Genomic DNA, 21,615 nt, shown 5'->3' on the forward strand with positions numbered 1-21,615 from the left:
CTTTTGCTATTTTGGGTCTCAGATTTTCGATCATCCTGGATTCGTCCTACACCAATCCTTAAAGAGGCACACTCACCGCATCCAGTCCTAATGCAGCCATCAGATGGACCTCTTCTGAAAAGTCTAGGGATAAAATCCTCGCCACCGTCATATCTTGCTAACTGAGATCCCTCGTCCCCTAGTCACTGTTTCGGTACCACAACCCCATCGATCCCATGTGAATACTTACAGATACTTACAGTAACAGCTGCCTGCATCTCTACCTTTATGTTCAACATCCATGATCAGTAGACTGTACTTATGTTAACCTTAACCACTGTATTTGGTTTCAACAAGCACAACTAAACGCTCTCCCCCTTTTTATACCCGTCTTGTTTGTTGTTGTGCGTTCAGTTGTTTATTTGCTTGGGCTTCAGGCCTAACAACCGCCAGGGTCATTAAGAACGTCACCGTCAACTTGCAACCGTCAGGCGAAGGAACTCGTACACTTTCATCACGCGTTCAAATACAATTCTCAGACCATAAGCGTTTGGCCGCTTGTGAGAAACTGAGCCATTAATTATCGTCAATAGTAATATTATTGGTAGTAGTGGTAGTAGTATTATCACACACACACACACACACACACACACACACACACACGCGCGGCCCAGCAATGAATATTAAAACGTGTGTGTGTGTGTGTGTGTGTGTGTGTGTGTGTGAGACTGGGGTGGAGTGTCACCCGTGAACAACAAACACAGGTGTGGGCGTGAGACTTGGCCACCTGTGTGTGTCTGTGTGTGTGTATTTGTGTGTGTTTGTGTGTGTCTTCCCTCCCCTCGTGTCCCAGGGGAGTGGTCAGGATGGAGATAATGCCCAGTACCATGTTAGACTCTCCTGCAGGTAATTCTTGTCTGGCCACCATGACTTTGCGCCACAATACGATGAAGTCTTGGTGTCGGTGAGAATATGTTACGTTGCCGAGGAGCGGCTGATGTGGTAGTGTTTACCATCACAGGGGTACGTGTGTTTACTTGACGTCTGTATGTGTGTTTGCTTTGGGTTTTCTTGCGTGTTGATATGGCAGGTGTATGTGTGGGGCCGTGCTTGTCTCTATGAGAAACAAAAATGCCTTGGTATGCGTTGGGCGTTTTTGTTTTATTCCGTCATTCTGTGGGTATGTATGTGTTGGCGTCCATGTGCGTGGGTTACGATGAGTTTGATTGGGCATCACTAATTACCTGTTTGTAATTACCCATCTCTGTTGCACGGGAAGGGAGTTATAAACTTGTGTGGGACCCCATCTCATGAACTTTCTCTACCATCACACAGCTTTTTAAGATTTTTTATGATGTTCGCAGACGCAGTTTCATCATTCAGTCTCTTCTGGTCAGCCACCATTCTCATGCTATTGACTTCCGTCTTTACGTCGTCTTTTTTATATCAAGTTTTCTGCTTGATTTTAAGTTATGAAGTCCGGCTGTTGTGCTCTTACGTCTTCCGGGGGGGAAACATCCACTGCTGACATCATCAACTTGTATGAAAAAAGACTGTGGGTAAATCACTCTTTTCTCTCCCCTCTTCCATGGCGGACTAATTTAAGTCCTCAACCTTCTCACTGCAACTTAGCTCTCTTTATCATTGCACCATCCTCGTTGCTCTCCTCTTGACCTTCTCTATTCATTCTTTGTGTTCCTTAAGTTTGGTGATAAGACATGAGAGGCATATTCTACTCTTGGCCTACAATACGGTGTGAACAGTTGCTGAAGATAGCCTTATATGTGATACTGACTGACTGCAGGTCTAATATCTGCTACGGTTCTCCTAAGCTGGGACTCTGGAGACCATGTCGCCTCCCAAGTTCCTCTTACACACAGAGTCCTTCATCTTATTTCCTCCTGGGTGGTATTAGTATTGAGGCCTTCGGCTGTGACCCACTCGTTTATATCTAACCTCCTTTTTGTGTGTGTGTTTTTCAGGTCCCTCCCGCTGGACGATGCCCATAAATGGACTTCCTTGGAGATAACAAGTGTAGCGCCACCTCGCTGGCTGCACCCCGCCTCGTCTCCACCACCCGGCATTTGGTTGGGATGATCCTCATCAGGTATGCATTCAGCTAGTCCTGGGGGCTTGTTCTAGAGTCTCTCTAGGATATAGCAATCCTGATTACTCTTATTTCTCTTACAAGTCTAGCGTCGTCGACAAACGTACTCAGGTAGGGTTCAAGTTCCTTTTGCTGCAGCAGCGCACTCTATCGCAAGGGCCGTACGGGACGCCCACTACTGGCTGCCTCCACTTGGTCAGAAAAATTGGTCGTCTTCGACATGGGTCATCTGTGTGTGTTTCGTCCGTTCTCGATCCAGCAGCGAATGAGCTCTCCTCATACACCTGTTTGGATATCGAACTTACTTCGCCAATCTCGTGTAGCGGATAGTGTCAAAGGCTTTCTGGCTGTGCAAGCGGACTCACTTCGTCCTGTCATCTGTTTTCCATTTCTAGGCCACTGTCCATTGCATCGTGGAAGTTCGAAGGTTTATGATACCAGATTCGTCAACTCTGAAACCTTGGTGCTTCTTCCTTTTGGTTCCTCTCCTCTACAAGTAATGTCAGTTCGCCAATTCTGTGTTGTAGTTGTTAACAGACCTTTTACTCGTCAGTACGACTGGCCTCTGTTTATTACGCTTCCTTCATTACTTATTTAGAGACAAGCAAAGAGCCATGAGAGTCCTTCCGTGTTGTGGGTTCCTCTTGTGACGAGTCCTGCAGGGAACGCTGCAGGTGGCTTAGGCGACGTTCCTCCACAGTCGCTGAGTACGGAGAGCAAATTACCATGAGGGTCATGCGCCTTATACGGATCCGGAGTCTTCATCAGCTCATGCACGTCTCGTCCAGCGGTCATAGTGCTTTTCATGATCCGTCCCTCACTCTGTCGAGGAGGGAAGGGGGTTTTGACGAATTACAACCCTCACAGACGCTCCTCCCTCCTCAGGCTGTCAATAAGCCTTCTCTGTAGGTTGGTAAGTCCAGTTATACGTAACTGTATCGAGAGTTTTCTCCTTGTGGACTTCGTGGAACAGTTTAGGATGGTTTGCCTTGTTTTGTTCCACATTCTTTTTATTCATCGAACTTCCTTTCTCCATCCTCCCTTATTTCATCGTGTTCATTCCTCGCTCTGTCTTACGCAGCTTGGGTGTTATGCCGTCTAGCTCTGTCTTTTTTTTTTTTCAAAGTCTCTCTAATAATTTTCATTGGCCTTTTAACATCTTTTTTTTTTTCATGAGACACATTTTTCTCCGCCCACCTTCTCATCACGCTCAACCATCGGCATTCCTCAGTGTATACTTCACAGAAGCTCTCGTGACGCTGGTTTTTCACCAGAAGTTGGAATTCCATTTCCTAGTTTATGTTCCCTAAAGAATGTATACAACTCTACAGAGGATCCCCATCTCGTCTCTTCTCTTGGCATTCGTTCAAGGTTCTCTCCAGTTCATTGTCTTTTTTTTTTGTTACTTCCTACCTAAGCCTGTACTTGTCCTAGAACATCAGGTCGTCTTGTCTTTTCTAGGGAGGGCGAAACCATAGCTAATGTTATCAGTATCCATGTTGTTGTACGTGAAGACAGGATCCAACACCAACCATGTATAACCTTCCTTTTGACTCAAGTGCGTTCAAGAACAGACTGGTAGTACAGGAACTCCTTCCAAACAGTTTCTAAAGGAACGTAAGTGCTTCACTTCCTCCCAAACAAACTTCCTCAGTTGATTCTCCTCCTAAACTTACTACAGTTCCCGAGTACTTGAACTTTTTCTTTTTTCATCATCAAGTAAAGGTTTGTGTTGCTGACGCCTGAGCGATAAGTAAGCCTTCATGATTATCATTCAGTTTACAACACGGTTCTTAAACGTCTTCCCGAAGGAATGTTTCTCATTACAGGTCTTGATATATTCCTGCACATAACATTCTGGTTGAAGTATGTTTGTGAATGTAAGAATGTGTGAAGTATGTAAAGTACCGGGAGCGAGTGTCACGTGTGTGTGTGTGTGTGTGTGTGTGTGTGTGTGTGTGTGTGTGTTTATGCAAGTGTCTGTAGGTGTTCGTTTGAGTTGGTGTAAACATTTTTGTTCTGATGTATGTATGTGTTTGTCTGGGTAAATGGTTGTATGTATATCTACCTTCTAATATGTTAACGTATGTCTTCTCTCTCAACATCTGTGTATCACAATCACACAACTTTACATATCACCTAACACAACAGCACCTAAGGTCATTGCACATGTCTGTCTCACCATAGAAGATGTAAAAAAATGTTTTAAACCAGGTGGTCAGAATCTCAGGATGAACAGGAAACACACCTCACTCTTAAAAAAAAAAAAGATAAACAAAAAACTGGATCGTTCACAACGCGAAAAATGTCGTGCCAGAGTTCTACATGCGTTATACAATGTAAGGGAGACTTCAGGTGTGTGTGATGATGAAGCTGTATGACTGATGCCAAAACTGATGTGCTTCAGGAGAATGGATCACATTTCATAGAACTTCAGCTAGAGGAGTATAGTTTAGAATTTTTTTTTTTTTTTTTTGGCGTATATTCATCACTTAAAAGAAAAATAATTTGATTTTTTTCAGGTCGAAGATTGTACGAGATCCCCATCGCCTTGGGCCGTACCATCACAAACTGCTCTCCTCCACCAAGCGAGGCTTACCATCTGGCTCTGATGTAGAGACATTGTGTGGTGGTGGAGAGCGGGAGGGAGTGCGTGTGGCCAGGGCGCGGGCGAGGAGGCAGGAGCGAGCTGGCATTTCGACACCATCGACCCGGAAGCACCACCACAGCTCATGTCTACCTAAAACAATAATGCGACTTTCTGCTTCGATTCTGTGGCTGTGGCAGAGGTGGGTGATTGTCGGGGGAGGTGGGTGGGTGGGAAGGAGACAAGCCGGAGTGCTCCATCTTCCTCCCTGGTCTTTTATGTTGTTTTCCCCTCCCTCATTCCCTCCCTCATGCTGAGGTTCTGGTGATCTGGCTGGAGAGTGGGAAGTTATCGTTTGGAAAGATCACCTTTTGTTCCTCCGCTTTATGCTTTACAATGCCAGTTTTTCTAAGGCTTTTAAGTGTCACTTTCACTCTCTCTCTCTCTCTCTCTCTCTCTCTCTCTCTCTCTCTCTCTCTCTCTCTCTCTCTCTCTCTCTCTCTCTCTCTCTCTCTCTCTCTCTCTCTCTCTCTCTCTCTCTCTCTCTCTCTCTCTCTCTCTCTCTCTCTCTCTCTCTCTCTCTCTCTCTCTCTCTCTCTCTCGGCTTCCATGGAACTTTCTGTATCTCTCAGAGGCTAGTAGCTCCCTGCTTCTATACAACTTCTGTATCACCAGCGATAGACGTGTAACTCTGCTGCTATACAGCTTTCATAGTGATGTAAGACTCTGACCCCTGGTTTATGTAACATATGTTTCAGTAGTTCTGACGTCACATAGCCATTGTAACAGTGTGCGTCATGAGTAACTGTAACCACGTCACACTTTGTAACCTTCGTGACAGCGGCTGTGACAACATACCTATGAACGCCTAGGCAACTTGCGCGTGAAAAGATGCACGAACAGTACCCCCTCAATTCGTCTAACTTTCCATTTTCTTTCATTGAATTATTTAGCCTGTTTCCCACATCGCCGTTTCTTTTGCCCTCTTCCTTAATTACTCATTTTCGTTCACTCCTGTGCATCACCACCCTCTCCCTCACCTGCCTCTCACTTACTCTTTTCTCTTCCTCCTCCGTGCGTGTGTAGCACCTGGAGGAGGAGGGGAGGGGGTGGTTACTTCTCCTACCGTGCACGTGATGAGTCACCACGTGTCTTCCTCAACTATCGCAGTTCTACGAAGGTTAAGTTCGCAAGTCTGGAATCCTGGAAGGCCACAGTATGGGTGGCAAGGGAGGAGGATAAATCATGAGTCTGGAAGGTCCAGGTATGGTTGGCTGAGGGAGGATAACACATCTGGAAGGCCACGGTATGGTTGACTAGTGGGGTGGAGAGGGGGGAGGGACTGGACTCACCCTCTCTGGACACCGGTCCTTGGTTGTGTGGACGTGAGATCTGGCCACGTAAAGCGTCCAGACCGCTGACGACTGGACTCCAGCAGTGCCGCTGGCTGCTCCAGCACCCAGCCACAGCTGGTCCTGCACCTAGGACTGGCATGGCACACGTACACTCACAGTCACCAGCTGATCTGTACCTCTCTCGTATGTCAATGTGAGAAGGGCTTACCCTCAGAACGTCTCATAGACAAAAGAAAGATATATATATATATATATATATATATATATATATATATATATGTGTGTGTGTGTGTGTGTGTGTGTGTGTGTGTGGTAATATGTTGTGAAAACATAATCCGACAATGTTAGCGCCTCGTTGGGACTCGATTTTTGACCAGGTGTCGGTGCAACTCACTTCATTCTGTCCCCGTTGTATCTTTATATATATATATATATATATTTTGTTTTGCCACAGTTGGAGTTAGCGGTCTCTCGCGGTCACCATTTTTTTCGTGTGTCCTTTTAAAACCACCTCCAGCCATGGCCAACTGCTAAATGCAGTTCCTAGTTTCGTCTCGCGATGGAGTAAGGTAGTACCTCCAGCTGCAGAAGAAGTGGACGAAGTAAACATTCGCAGAGTCAGCGTTGACACCAGGATGTTCTCGGGTTGATAAGATTAGAACTTAGTTCTTATCCGCTACACGTCAGAGTTCAGAGTTGGATTTGATGAGACTCGATGTACCTGTGTAGCGTTAGTTAGCAGGGGTACGCGTGTGGTACATCATCACTTGGTGTAGCTGCTGTTGAACGGTACGGATGTGATGATAATGTTTACGTTTTCCTAAGACTTTCCAATGATTTGACTACCTGAGCACGACCATATCACACTTGAGCACGAAGATACGACCTTTGAGTATAATGGCTTAGCCCTTAAGGGTCGGTCACGTCAAAGGCCAGGCCGTCATACCCAAAGGCTTTCCCGTTGTGCTCAAGAGTCGCACTGTTATGTTCAAATAGTACCGTTGTGTTCAAGGGTCGTATCGTTGAATGTTTAAGGGTCGTACCGTTGTGTTCAAGGGTCGTACGGTTGTGTTCAAGGGTCGTACGGTTGTGTTCAAGGGTCGTACCGTTGTGCTCGAGGGTCGTACCCTCATGTCCAAGGGTCACATCGTTGTGTTCGAGGGTCGTAGCCTCGTGTTCATGGGTCGTACCGTCGTGGTCAACACATTTGTGTAACTTTCTCCCATGTGTGTGTGTGTGTGTGTGTGTGTGTGTGTGTGTGTGTGTGATGACCTGTTGTCCTAGTAACCCTAATGTCTTGGGAACAGAACACACAGCATTACGGTAATTACAAGACTGAGAGACGCTGCCCTGACAGGCCTTCGTTGTGTGTTGTTCTCAAGTCATCACGCCACCGGCACAAGCCATACCCAGCGTTCCTAGGATTCGCTCCCTGTTCGAGGTGATACACCAGGTGTTCGCCACACGTCTGCCCAGGTCAAAGCACAGTAGATAGGGAGAAGCAAGACCCAGTCCCGCTCGTGGGGAGTTGGGGGGAAGTAATTACCTGGGAGTGGTCATATACATCACGGCTAATCTCCCTCACCACAGCTCCCACCACCTCCACTGTCGTCGTCCCACAACACCACCACCCCCAAGGGCGTGGCTAGAAGGAAGTGTGACGTCACGTTGGGCTCGGAAGGACACCAGATCGAATCCCGCTTCATAGCCGTAGTTCAGGTCCCGTGAACTCACAGTTTCCCAACGCTCCCCTGTCATGCTTTATCCAGGCTGAAGGCCACTGTGTTACAGGCGATTATTATCTTGATTACATTATGTTACGATCATGTTTACTTTTGACGCAGACACACACGCACACATTATATATATATATATATATATATATATATATATATATATATATATATATATATATATATATATATATATATAAATGATTGTGTCAGGAATGACAGTGGAGGAGAAAGATGTGATAGTAAGCAGAGCATGACTGAGGGAGGTGAGCAGGATGTGCTGAAAAGGTTTGGACATGTCGTATCTGTGTCAGATTTGGAAAGGAGCGAGGGAGAGAAGGAGACCGAGGAGGTGAAAGGATGAAGTGAGACAAGCTTTGAGTTCCTGGAGCCAGATCGTGCAAGAGGGTGAGAGGCATGCAAAGGATAGAGCGATTTAGGGCAATGTGGTATATAGGGGAGGACGTTATGTCACTTTGCTGAACCAAGGCTTATTAAGTTGTCACGGTAAACCACAGAGAGGTTGTGTCGGTGGTGAATGTTTGTGCCTGTTGTTGGGCAGTCGATGATTGTTTGAAGTGTTCTTGTTTGTGTTGTTTACAGCTTTGTTACATTTGTTTTCGACAGGTTGGACGACCCCAGCATGTGAGACATGGTTATGGGTGGATCAGATGATCTGTTCGCAGGATTCTCTGTCTTGTGCGGAACTGGTGCCGGTAAGTGTTCTAAAGGCTTATAGTTTGTGCATGGCATCGTGTTGATGTTTGTGGTGTGGGGGGTGAATGCCGGGTGTTTATCATACGTGATAACTAGCTAGTATGGTTAGAGGATCTGTTGAGCAGGAGTGGTTGACCATCGAGGGTTATCGGAAGATGCAAGTTGGAGCCACGTCTGTTGGGGTGGGGTGGTTGTTGAGAGAGGTGATGCTGAGTTTGTGTTGAGTGCAGGCATTTTGTTTTGAGTGTTCTCATTGTGTGATGTAGTGATGCATGTTTACTGTTGCTTGAGTAGTGTCTTGGTGCTGTGTCATGAATGTGAGGTCATCTCACATTTCATGCGGGTTCACAGGAGGTCATGAGTGTTCAAGTGAGAAAAGAATTGAAGAGGGTTGGAGACAGAAGCGCGCCCTCGGGGACTCAACGGTAGAACTTGATGATTTAGAAGGTGAAGAAGCCTTCTGTGAGTGGCTTATGCTGGAGGTCATCTATGAAGCTGGCTGAGCATTCATTGTCATATTTGTATTAGGTGATGTCAAGTGTCCTTCGTGTAGCAAGGATGTGTCGGGAATGGTATCAAATACCTTCTTTACCTCAACCTAACCTACCCTAGGTAGGGTCCGTCACTGATAACACTTCAAGCTGGGCCTGACCTGGCAAATACACACACACACACACACACACACACACACACACACACACACACACACACACACACACACACACACACACACACCCCTACCTCTTCCTACTTCACCCACCAGGGAGATGGTACAGGACTAGGATCTTCACAGTCTTATGCATGAACACACACACACCTGCTGGCTTTCACACACCCACCCACACACCCGCACACACACACACACACACACACACACACACACACACACACACACACACACACACATGCTACTTTACTGTGTTATCATTTATGGATTCCTCTCCTACCACGACCCAGCCACCCTGAGATCCGTAACCTGACGCTATTTTAGATGTCGGCTCAACACTTCTTGGTTGTCGTGGACGCACGTATCTCTGCGTGACTGTGGTGGCCGCACGACTGCAAGAACAGCAACAACAGTAAGAAGTAACAACAGCAACAACAGTAAGAAGTAACAACAGTAAGAAGTAACAGGAGCGGACATAAAGAGAGACGTACATTTCATCCACCATTAACGTCACAAATGACAGAATGACGATGGAACTTTCAACACCTGATTGTGTATATTACGAGGCGGGGGAGGAGGAGGAGGACCCCCCTAGCTCTCACCACAGACATACTCCATCATGTCTGCAGACGCCCCACGTACACCAGACACGTCACTCCCTTCCTCGGTAACTATCCAGTGTTTTCTCAACACCGCTGGACCGTAAGTTTACACCAGACGTGTTTGAAGTGGAGGGAAAAGATTGTTGGAATATAATTTCTCTCGTGAAATATAAACAGTTTTTTTTGATGTTGTTGATGTTGTTGTTGTGTTGAAGATAGTGGGAGGAGTGGAGTGTATATGTGTGGTGGAGGAGGATTTTCCTAAGGGCCTCACGCAAGACGTCAAGTCATTGGGCACCATTTTTCTCGTGTTGTGTTTGCATGTTTTTATGTGTCTCTCTCTATTCGCCCGTCCGTTCCCTCTGTTTGTTGACCTGTCTGTCTCTTTTCCCCTCCCCTTTGGAAGATGATGGGTCTTGGGTTTAGAGTCATCACTTGTAGTTTTGATATTTCTCTTTAGTCGGAGGTTCGCCGGTTGTACTTTAATAGGATTTTACTCTGTTTTTTTTTATACATGATACAGAGGGATATATTTCCTCGTATGTGACAAACACTGTGTTGTGTTGTACGAGGGTTAAGACTCATTCTGTTTCAGAGGATGAGGCATGAACGATGGCATAATGTGATGATAGCAGCAGGAGAACCTCGGTAGAATGCCACCACCAACGTGTGTCCAGTTGGTTTACTTTTAAACCATGATTTCACGGTTGTTGCCCTCTATATACTGGTGATCTTTGCTGTTCCAGCCAGTCCCACAGTCCTGTAACACACACACAGACCCAAGTTATGATGTAGAGGACACTTTCCCCTCTCACTATTACAGGAATTACAGTCCACCTCTCTCTTGTCAAGCATGAGATTACAGGCACGTTACAGGGATACTCATCTGTACGTCTTTGAGTTTCAGTTGCCATCTTTACCCTTGTATGGCGAAAGATAATGGTTTTGTCTGTTGAAGGGTGATGATATAGTATGATCGCTGACACCTGATGATATAGTGTTTAATATTTCAAATGATTATACGATAAAACGTTTTGATATGGTGAGTTATGGTCTTCACTCACATTTTGTGATGCTGAGCTTTTCAGTCTCCTGGGAGATCCATCACACCTGTGCGTCCAGTGGCCATACCTTTGTTTACCTTCCCCTAGTTCATGACGAAGCATCCCCTCCTCTTCTTATTGATGAGAGATTCATCTCCCGATATCTTATTTGTATTTTGAGACATTTCCTTTTGGTCTAGGATATCTTGATTGTCTGCTTCTTGTCTCATTCTATTGATATCGTAATTGTATTTCAAGACATTTCCTTTTGGTCTAGGACGTCATTGATTGTCTGCTCTTAGGTTATGTTCTTGTATACCTCACAATGTATTATTCCTTGTCTGCGCTTGAATGTCGTTCCTTGTTTACCGTCTGGTTTCTTATTTTCTCAACCATTTGTTTATCGTGTCCGACCATCCAGTCTTTCATTCTGCCTCTCCCACACCCCTTGTTTGTGTTGGAGTTACCCCCTCTCTCTCCCATCCTCTCTCCCTCTCCCCCAGCCAGTACATCCCGATGGGGCGAATTGATTCTGAGGGCGGGGTTGGGGCCTCGGGATCCCTTACAATCGCCACTTTGATCCTTGTCTTAGCGGCGACGAGATAGGAATGCTTTAGCAGGGTTTCGAACCCCTGGCCTGACGAAGGAGGGGGGTAAAAGTTCGCTCGCCCTAGGGGAACGTCACCCTTCCCTCCACTCCTCTTCTTTTTTTCATTTGTTGTTGTTGTTGTTGTTGTTGTTTGAAGTTTACTGTGATATTCCGTGTTTCAGGAATGTTATCTTGATATCGGATAATCCCCGACGCTTTGAAGTTAGCGTCCACCGCTCGCATCATGGTGAAGATTGGCTGATCTTCAGATGTGTTCACGTCGAGGTGTGTCAGGAAAATTGGGATTGGTTTAATCTGCTGGATTTGGGACGACAGGTCAAGGATAGTATTTTTACCCCTTTTTTTATATCAAATTTTTGGGGACATTTTTGGAAAAGTGTTTAAGTGGTTGTAAAGTGGGTGTTTTCTTGGTTCATTAACTCCTCAGAAACTGTGGATCTAACACGTCAGGAGGTGAGGGTGGAAGATGCTGGTCTGGTCACTTGGTGTGGATAGTTTCACGGTGATCAGCTGCCCGTTTGATGCCAACCACTGTTTCTGGCTATGCCATCCACTGTTCGTAGTTGGAGGACGCCACCCACTATGCCTAGTTGGAGGTGGGTTCCACCCACTGCTCCTGGTTGGACAGTGGCACGGGGGGAGAGTCGTGTTATCTGATGATACTTCTGGGTGGCGGGTGTGCAGGGTGAGGCGACCCCTGGTGGTGGGTGTGCAGGGTGAGGCGACCCCTGGTGGTGGGTGGGCGGGTGTGCAGGGTGAGGCGACCCCTGGTGGCGGGTGTGCAGGGTGAGGCGACCCCTGGTGGCGGGTGTGCAGGGTGAGGCGACCCCTGATGGTGGGTGGGCGGGTGTGCAGGGTGAGGCGACCCCTGGTGGTGGGTGTGCAGGGTGAGGCGACCCCTGGTGGCGGGTGTGCAGGGTGAGGCGACCCCTGGTGGTGAGTGGGTGGGTGTGCAGGGTGAGGCGACCCCTGGTGGTGGGTGTGCAGGGTGAGGCGACCCCTGGTGGCGGGTGTGCAGGGTGAGGCGACCCTTGGTGGCGGGTGTGCAGGGTGAGGCGACCCCTGGTGGTGGGTGGCGGGTGTGCAGGGTGAGGCGACCCCTGGTGGTGGGTGGCGGGTGTGCCGGCATCGTCTCCCATAAATGAAGTGCTGGGGTCATTTCCTGGACGTCTACACGGTACAAGGTGACCATCCCAGCTTCTGTAGCTTCCCGGTCACACTGCCTGGCCGTGTGTGTGTGTGTGTGTGTGTGTGTGTGTGTGTGTGTGTGTGTGCTGGCTGTAGAGATGATATTAAAAGTTCGAATCCAACCGGAGCCGCAGGAGTTGCGAACCACAGACTTGAGAGAGAGAGAGAGAGAGAGAGAGAGAGAGAGAGAGAGAGAGAGAGAGAGAGAGAGAGAGAGAGAGAGATGCGTTTAATGATGCATGACCTCCCCTCGTTAGCTGATGCTGCAGCAGCCCCACCAACCATCATCATTAGCGATGCAGCGGCACTTGGGAACCCACCCGTGAGCGAGCGTTGGAATCGATCCCGGGGACGTCGGAAGTTATGTGGAGTCGCTGTTACCATCACGGAGCCGCCACACTCCACCGTTGGGCCAGCCCTCACCTGACGAGTTCCTTTTTGGAGTCGAGCATTATTCGCTAAGGCTGTGGAGTGGAACGGCACAATAACAGCAGGGAACGAGGCGACGGAGCGTGTGGGAGTACACAGCCCCCTGCCCAGATGCCATACTCGTTACATAATGATGGAATTTGGCCGAACTAGGTTTTATGATAGAGAGAAAACTGGCTCACCTGCGGTTGAAGGGAGTGGTGGTGGTGTGGGGCACAGCAGCTCACGACTGCCTCTTAAATGAATAGACGAGAACTGAAAATATAACCTGGACTTGGGGCAACACAGCCTCCATGCCCCGCTAACTTGGGGGAGGGGACAACAATAAAGGAAATCACTCGTAGAAACACAGACCCAAATGCGATCTTGCATTATTGAACATATTGATAAAACGACCGGTTGCCCGCGTGAATAGTGCATGAGCCGGAGCCAGGAACTGTATGCTGTTCTAAATCTTGTAGCGCGTAGTCGCAACTACCGAATTGCAGTTGCCGTTGGGTGGAGACTGACGAGACGAACACCCTCGCACTGAGATTGGTCAGCAGGGAACATGGGAACGGGTACAGGGGTGAAACACATTCACTCACACACACACACACACACACACACATATCCGATTGCGTGCAACCCAATTACCTTTGACGTAAGCGAGTATGGCTCATCCATCAGCCAGTTTCTGATGATCACTTCCTGGTCTACTAACGCAAGCGACGCAGTTCGGGTCACTGGGGAAGATCACTGTAATTGTGAGGCAGATTATGACACGAATAGCCAACACTCATTACACACCAGGATATGAATTAATCCCCCCAACTGCTAATTTGGGCCGTAATACTTGGCTAATGACCTCGTTAGGTATTAACAAGGAAGACAGTAAGAGGTGTCTTAGATTTCCCCATGGAGGTTGCTTCCCCGAGACGTATTTCGTATTAGTTATTTAAAGGACTTCATTATACTGCGAAGGTAGATTGTGGTCATTATAATCGTAAGCTCATCTGCATCAGTCATGTTCAACGGGGGACGGACGTGGAATCTTAATGAAGTGTCCTTAATAACCATAAGGTAAACACATCTGTTGTCACACGAGAACAGGGGCATGAGGCCACGAGAACAGGGGCAGGAGACCACGAGAACAGGGGCAGGAGACCACGAGAACAGGGGCAGGAGACCACGAGAACAGGGGTAGGAGACCACGAGAACAGGGGCAGGAGACCACGAGAACAGGGGGAAGGAGACCACGAGAACAGGGGCAGGAGACCACGAGAACAGGGGCAGGAGACCACGAGAACAGGGGCAGGAGACCACGAGAACAGGGGCAGGAGACCACGAGAACAGGGGCAGGAGACCACGAGAACAGGGGGAAGGAGAGCTTTTCCTCGAGGCAGAGTCGTATCTTGAAATTGTTGTCATTTAGTTTTCCTTGGTGAGGCTTATGTGATGAAATAAAGCTGATAACGAGGCAACCAGCAGCTGTTTCACTGCTCTTCTAAAGAAACTGTGCGATGTGTTGATGCTGTCCACGTAAACACATAAAATAGAAACATTTTTGGGTGGTTAAGAGTAGACGTGTCCCGAGCTCTTGTCCCTTTTATTGTTATAAGAGATCTGGACGACATCGTTAAGCATAATTAGGTAGTTTGGTAGTTCTTTCCACTGCTGGTTATGTCCCTCGACATGAGCAGATGCCGAGGGTTTCTGTAACACTTACGAATTTTGCTTTACTTTCTCGAGGGTTTCCAGTTTTCACCCAGCATCCAGCAGTGGCTTGTCTTTGGCTGACGTGTTCACCCAGCATCCAGCAGTGGCTCGTCCTTGACCGACATGTTCTCGAGTATCGAACAGCTGGACGTCCTTGATAAGAAGCACGGCCGCTGTCCTGTGTCGTCACGTCACAAGCATTTCGCAGGTTTGGCGATACGGTCCTTTCAGGAGGTCTCTAGAGCTGCGTGATTCTGTTCATGATTACTGTTTGTATGTTGTGTTGTGGGGGAGAGAGATTTACACTCTGGTTACCCCCCGTTTCTTAACCTTGTGTACATAGGTATATACAATGTCATTACTCCTACACACACACACACACACACACACACACACACACACACACACACTGCATATTGGGATACGTATCCCAGTCCACATAAGGTATAACCAACAATATGATAATCAAGTCCCGGATGACTTTTACCCTTAGCGTAAACCAGGTGTTCCATATATGCAAGGATCTGGCTTATTCGGACCAGGATGACCAAGAAACGCTCAACTCTGGTCCTGTGATGAAAATTTCTCTCATAGCGGGTTTAGCCATGTACGCGTCGTGGGCCAGCTCCGAGTAAGGAAGTGACCATCGTGATGCATAACCAACACCTCATTAATAATGTTTAGTAGTTCTTATGTGTCGGATCCAGCCACGGGAGGAGTTCTAACCGACACAGTTTATAACCAGTAAGGTGTGGTAGAAGATGGTCATCCGCTGGGCTAGCCATGGGCACTCTGGGTTGTTCCAAAATAGTGCGTTTCGCAATTTACTTTGTCACTCACCTTCAGGTCAGGAAAGGCTGCAACACGCGAGGTGCAATGCACTGTTTTCCACACACTTGCAACTCAGGAGAGTCGAACTGGTGAAGGGAAAGGTTTGTTAATGACATCCGCCCTTCACAAGACTTTGCTTATTACAGCTTTCTTACATTATCCCTGTGCCCAGACTTGTCACCCTCCCAGTCACACACGCACCTTCCCTATAGCTTCCCGTCACTATATATATATATATATATATATATATATATATATATATATATATATATATATATATATATATATTAAGTTAGTGGACAGGAGACTCACGGAACAGGTGCTATAATGACAGGTGTTTCCGTCCACGGGGCCTTACCTCGTTCCAGTGGACCGTCACTGGTAGCCTCCACCCATTCCAGTATATACTGTATATTACGTCTCATTTGGGCTTTTGAATGGATGCCACTGGCAATCTTAGCCGGCACGAGGACATGACTATCCAATTTCCTCAAGATTCCCTGGGCTTCTGAGATGGTTCCAACCGTCGTCAATGTGAACCATTTTCTCGGGATGTGGGTAAATAAAACCCAGTCTGGTCCGACTATGAGAGAGAGAGAGAGAGAGAGAGAGAGAGAGAGAGAATCCTCTGGGGTATACATGACCGAAGGCTTCTCTGTCTCTCTCTATCATTTATGGTATGTGTCGTGAGAACAGTAGAATGCTGTAGAGTTAATATGTAGTCTTATGTGTGACTTGTTCTTCAAGGATGAGGAAGTATGACAACCCGGGATGCGAGACTAAGATCGCTCACTTCTTGTACGCTTGTATGTGTTCCCGTTCGTCCAGTTTACTTGCTCATTCGTCCCTGTACCACTTCGTCCACTCGTTCGTCCTGCTGCTTGTCTCTGTAGGCGTCACGTAAGCTGGGACTTTTATTTTTTTTTTTTCCATGACTGACGCCAAGTTTTAAGATACCAGAAGAACTTGATTATATGCATCAGGTGTGTCTCATTACCTTCAGAATGTCCGAAACTTTGGCTATTTCACTCCAGTCGGAGGGCTGGGAGGGGATCAGGACGAGGGGCTGGAGCACAGACAGGGTAGGGCGACTGGCTCTACTGTAGCGAATGGTCGTACATTCACATCCTGGACTTCCACGTTGTAGTGACCCTGGACTTCGATGTTCTGGAGACACCGGACTTCGAAGTCCTGACGGGGATTTATCTTCTCCTCCTTTGTCACAAGTTTTTTAAAGTCATCTCAGGAGCAGTTTGCCTGTCCATCAACATGTCTTACTAGATTAGAAGTTTCAGTTTTGTTTTTTTTTCGCTTTGTTAGCGCCTTTCTCCTTCCTGCTAATTCCTCGTTTCCCTCCAGTGAAGATCAATGGAACTGTTTTTTTCTGAGGGTTGTATGGACGTCACTGTTCACTCTCTGGAACTAAATGCACATTTCCTCATGATGGCAGATCGCTGTATCCTCTCTGTGAATACTGTTCCTTCTCCTAATATTCTTCATCTTCCTCCTCCTCCTCTCTCTTCCTGTTCACCCTGGTGCAATTATATTGAAATGGTCCTTTAAAGGTCAAAATGCACCTGCATAGTTGAAGTGATCGCCAATTGTAGAGCAATGATCGTTTTCATTCTTCAGGTTGTGTGGAAGGGGAAACAGATTGCCATCAGGTATTTTGCATTGTACGGAATGCAATGATTGCTCATCTCTGGTTATCGCCGGCTAATCATTGGTGGTCGACCTCACGGGCAGAGGAAACCTTCCTTGATTAAAGACCCCTTTTTGAGCACGACGCTACGACCCTTAAGGGTCAAGGTCAAAGCTCAGACCACCATTCTACCCGAGGGTCGTCGTGGGATTTTGTTCCCAAGGGCCGAGCCGTCATGCTCGAGGGGTCAACATTAATACCATCTGGTTTTCGGAAAGTCTTTCAACCCCGTTGGAAATACAAGTTCAAATACGGTAGAATTTGCAGGTGTTGTTGGCTGAAGGACAAACAAACAAACAAAACAAAACAAAAAAAAAACACCACAACCACAAAAACCATAAATCGAACACCACAACCATAAAAACCATAAATCGAACACCACAACCATAAAAACCATAAATCGAACACCACAACCATAAAAACCATAAATCGAACACCACAACCATAAAACCATAACTCCCACACCATCTGGAGCGTCAGAAAACAATGACACTCCCAGAGTCGTGCCGCTGCCGCTACATTTCTCCTCCTTCGGGAATTGGCTAAATCACAATGATACAGTGCGATTATATTCGAGGTACACCACATATCCTCGCTCGGGGTTTTCTCTCGTGTCCAGCCACATCTTGAGATGCTACAAGCCCGCCAGGGTACAGTAAATGGCGGTCAGTTTTCCCCTGGGGTTCGGGGATGTGTGTGTGCCACAAGGTGAGGAATATTAATGATAATATTCGTGATGATATTCACCATTATTCCTCATGTGTGCGCGAGGATGTTTACGAGTCCAGGTGCAGGTTGTTAAGCTACGGTTGTTGGTCGTGGTAATAGACTCAGTCCCTTTGCAAGATGATGGTGGCGATGTTATGAATTCGTGTGAGCAAGAGATGGATACATACACATATGTTTACGAGCATATGCAAACGAACGCATACACACACACACACACACACACACACACACACACACACACACACACACACACACACACACACACACACACACACTCACACGTAAAAGAGTAGACACTGAATATATATATATATATATATATATATATATATATATATATATATATATATATATATATATATATATATAAATATATATAAACAAGGTTTAGAGACGGGGCAACACGTGTGTAAAGCTCTCTCTCTGTCTCTCCATGACACATACACAGTTATCACAGCCACACACCCACGCTTGATGCCCCCCGACATTCAGACAACCACAGGGGAACATCTGCAGCTGAGGTACGACCGCCAGCGCCGTCCCGCGTCCCTGGGGTAAGTAAGCCTTTGGACTCCTGGAGCTGGAGTTGGAGATAACGAGAAAATCCTCCACACACACACACACACACACACACACACACACACACACACACACACACACACCGTCTTGCCTCAGTTGGCTTCAACTTTTCGACCGCTTAATAAGCGTTGAGAAGGGAGGAGGGGATTGGCTGGTGGAGGTTGCCTGTGACAGACGGACAGTGAGACCATTCGTCTCCACTGTTGTCTCACTGTTTCACTGGATCCCCAGGTGGCCTCCGTACACTGCATGGCCCGTAATGGGAACCGTATTTGATAGAGGAACATGGAGACCTTGTCGACCTAGGTCACTGCGGAGGGAACAGAGACCAGGTATTCGTGTGTCAGAATTGTGGAACACGATTCACAGATGCATGCATCAACAGAGAGAGAGAGAGAGAGAGAGAGAGAGAGAGAGAGAGAGAGAGAGAGAGAGAGAGAGAGAGAGAGAGAGAGAGAGTTGAAAATCCAGTTGGCAAAATTTCACGATCGGATTACCAGTCGTTCAGAGGCAAAACTCTGTTGGTCGGGGCGATCGGGGCGGGAGAGGTAAATGTGAGTGGTGAGGTGAATGGTGAGCGGGTCATGAGTAGCGAATGGTGAAAGGGGGGGGGGTATTGGGTTGGATGGTTGGTGAATGGTTAGTGGTGAAGTGAAAGTGAAGTAGAGAAAGGAATGGTGAGTGGTTGGGTGACTGGTGAGTACTGAAGTGACTTGTGGTGAGGCTGAGGACGAAAGTGAGGTGAGTGATGAAGGTGAGGTGAACAGTGAGGGTAAGGGCGAATGGTGAGGATGGAGTGATTGGTGAGAGCTGGTCTAACGGTACAGGACGTGAGGTAACTGGTCAGGGAATAGTGAACAGGGAAGTTATACCTCCAGTGATGGGATGGTTGGTGATGCGTGAGGGAGATGGTGAGGAGGGAGGGATGAGATGAGGCGTTAGATAAACGAGAAGTGAGGTTAGAGGTGAGGTGAGGGAGGTTGGTTGACTACACGTATATAATGGTGATATTCCCAAACAAAATACATTTGGTCAAATGTGTATTTCAAATGTTTGTGTGTTCTTGTGTTCGTACGGACGTGTGTGTGTGTGTGTGTGTGTGTGTGTGTGTGTGTGTTTTTATTTGTATTTATGTGAATTATTCGCTACGTTCTTACATGTATATCTGTATTTTATGTTTATCTCCTTTACTTGTGTCACTTTTCAATGTCTTGCCTCTCTTTTCAACCCTCCTCTACCGTCTCCCTGCCCTTCATCTTCCGTCTCCTTGCCCTCCCATCTCCCGTCTCCTTGCCTTCCCATCTCCTGTCTCCTTGCCCTCCCATCTCCCGTCTCCTTGCCCTTCCATCTCCCGTCTCCTTGCCCTACCATCTCCCGTCTCCTTGCCCTCCCGTCTCCTTGCCCTCCCGTCTCCTTGCCCTGTCATCTCCGTCCTTTATTCTCCACGATCCCAAACTCTCCTCACACTCAACCTTCTCACTGAACTGCGGCGTCTCCTGCACATCGTCCAGACTGCGAGGAAGGATGCCCTCCAGCTGGTCTTACCACATCACTTGGCTCTGACAGGTTCATGTAAAGACTCCTGCATTATCCTCGTCTCTGACGTCCTCCAGGATCTACGGTGTTGAGGATGGGGTCCTACACACACACAACACACACACACACACACACTCACTCACACGCAGAAATGAACCTTGCTTATCTGCCCCCCCCCCCCCCCCCCCCTTGCTGAACGCCGTGGTCTGACAGACCCCTTCCATCTTTCCTCCCGTCCCGTGTGTCTACAGGTACCGCACACCAGGACCTTCCCTTCTCTCTCTCTCTCTCTCTCTCTCTCTCTCTCTCTCTCTCTCTCTCTCTCTCTCTCTCTCTCTCTCTCTCTCTCTCTCTCTCTGTGGCCGTGTCCTTCACAGCGAGTTGTCAAGTCTTGTAGCTCATTCCCCGTCAGGGCGTCTCGGATCATTCCCCCAGGGGCGAGGTAGTCAGGCATCACGCCCTCTCCCGCCCCCAGACAGCGCGGGTGTGCGGGCGTGTGGTGTAACAGGACCCGTCCAAGAGCACCGTTCACATATGCCATAAATGGGGATCTCATGGTGAAGTCGGCCAATAAGATGATCCTCTGTGGTACAGAGGCGGCCGTTAGTGGCCAGGGAGTAAGGGAGGGAGGCGAGTGAAGGACGCAGTGAGGGAGAGAGGGAGGGAGGGAGGGAGAAGTTAAAAGTTTGGCAAAATCAAGAGTGGGATGAGATCTGGAATGTGAAGGTGAGCTTTGAGGCGTTAGTTACAGCTGAAAATTGGGATGGAAAAAGTTAGGATGCGGATTAATGGTTCATTCAGGCGAGCAGTTCAGAAGACAAACACATTTCTGAGAGTGAAGACACCGTTGGAGAGAAGAAATAGACGGTAGTGATAGATATATACGGTCGAATGAGGAGGCAGGTATGACTCAGATGGATCATTGAGAGGGAGTAACTGCAGATTAGAGATGCGTCTCACACTGGGAGGAAAACGCAGGTTTGTGAGGGGTTAGATGTGTTTCACAGGAGGCAGGTTAGGTCTGGTGAGGTGGTGCAAAGGCGGCTGATTCAAGAGGACGACTGATTCTGTTTAGGAGAGACAGAGGCCAGTAAGGAGAAAATGTAATTCACGAAGGAAGAAATCCACTGATTACAGGAGCTCTAGATACCATCTGGGGAAGAAAACATCGTTCATAAGGAAGAGATTCATTGTTGGGAAGAGCAAAATAGATTTCAGAAGGGACATTGTGCCTCAGAGGGGTCAGAAGTTGATTCAGAAAGAACATTAACTGTTAAGTTTAGTTAGAGACAGAGAGATTATAAGGGTCAGTGTCGGATACATTTATAAAAAAAAAAAAAAAAGAACCTCGTGTAGTTTGGATGAGAGGGTGCAGTTCAGAGAGGGTTGTTTAATACAGGTGAGAGTGGGCGGGTAGAGAGGAGGAGGAGGGAGGGACGAGGGTAGGTGAGGAGTGAGCGACTACAGTTCAGAGGGGAGCCGACGGAGTTCAATTAGTGGGATGCTGCAAGAAATGAAATGAA

General features: G+C 47.5%; 1 protein-coding gene across 2 annotated transcripts in view; it reads left to right on the plus strand.

Moving 5' to 3' along the window:
- The first annotated feature begins 1,961 nt into the window (after positions 1 to 1,961).
- The window catches only part of LOC139756205 (uncharacterized), a 70,317-nt gene continuing 50,663 nt past the window's right edge, over positions 1,962 to 21,615 (plus strand). Inside the window, exons 1-3 of one of the 2 annotated variants that reach the window (XM_071675368.1) lie at positions 1,962 to 2,086; positions 4,609 to 4,875; positions 8,389 to 8,474. In XM_071675368.1, coding sequence (XP_071531469.1) covers positions 1,989 to 2,086; positions 4,609 to 4,875; positions 8,389 to 8,410 — 387 coding nt within the window. In that variant the 5' untranslated portion in view covers positions 1,962 to 1,988 and the 3' untranslated portion in view covers positions 8,411 to 8,474. Of the gene's footprint in view, positions 2,087 to 4,608; positions 4,876 to 8,388; positions 8,475 to 21,615 lie in introns of those variants that run through there. The other variant, XR_011714294.1, reaches the window with a different exon arrangement.

The sequence above is a fragment of the Panulirus ornatus genome, chromosome 21 (genome assembly GCF_036320965.1).
Source record: "Panulirus ornatus isolate Po-2019 chromosome 21, ASM3632096v1, whole genome shotgun sequence".
Classification (NCBI taxonomy): domain Eukaryota; kingdom Metazoa; phylum Arthropoda; class Malacostraca; order Decapoda; family Palinuridae; genus Panulirus; species Panulirus ornatus.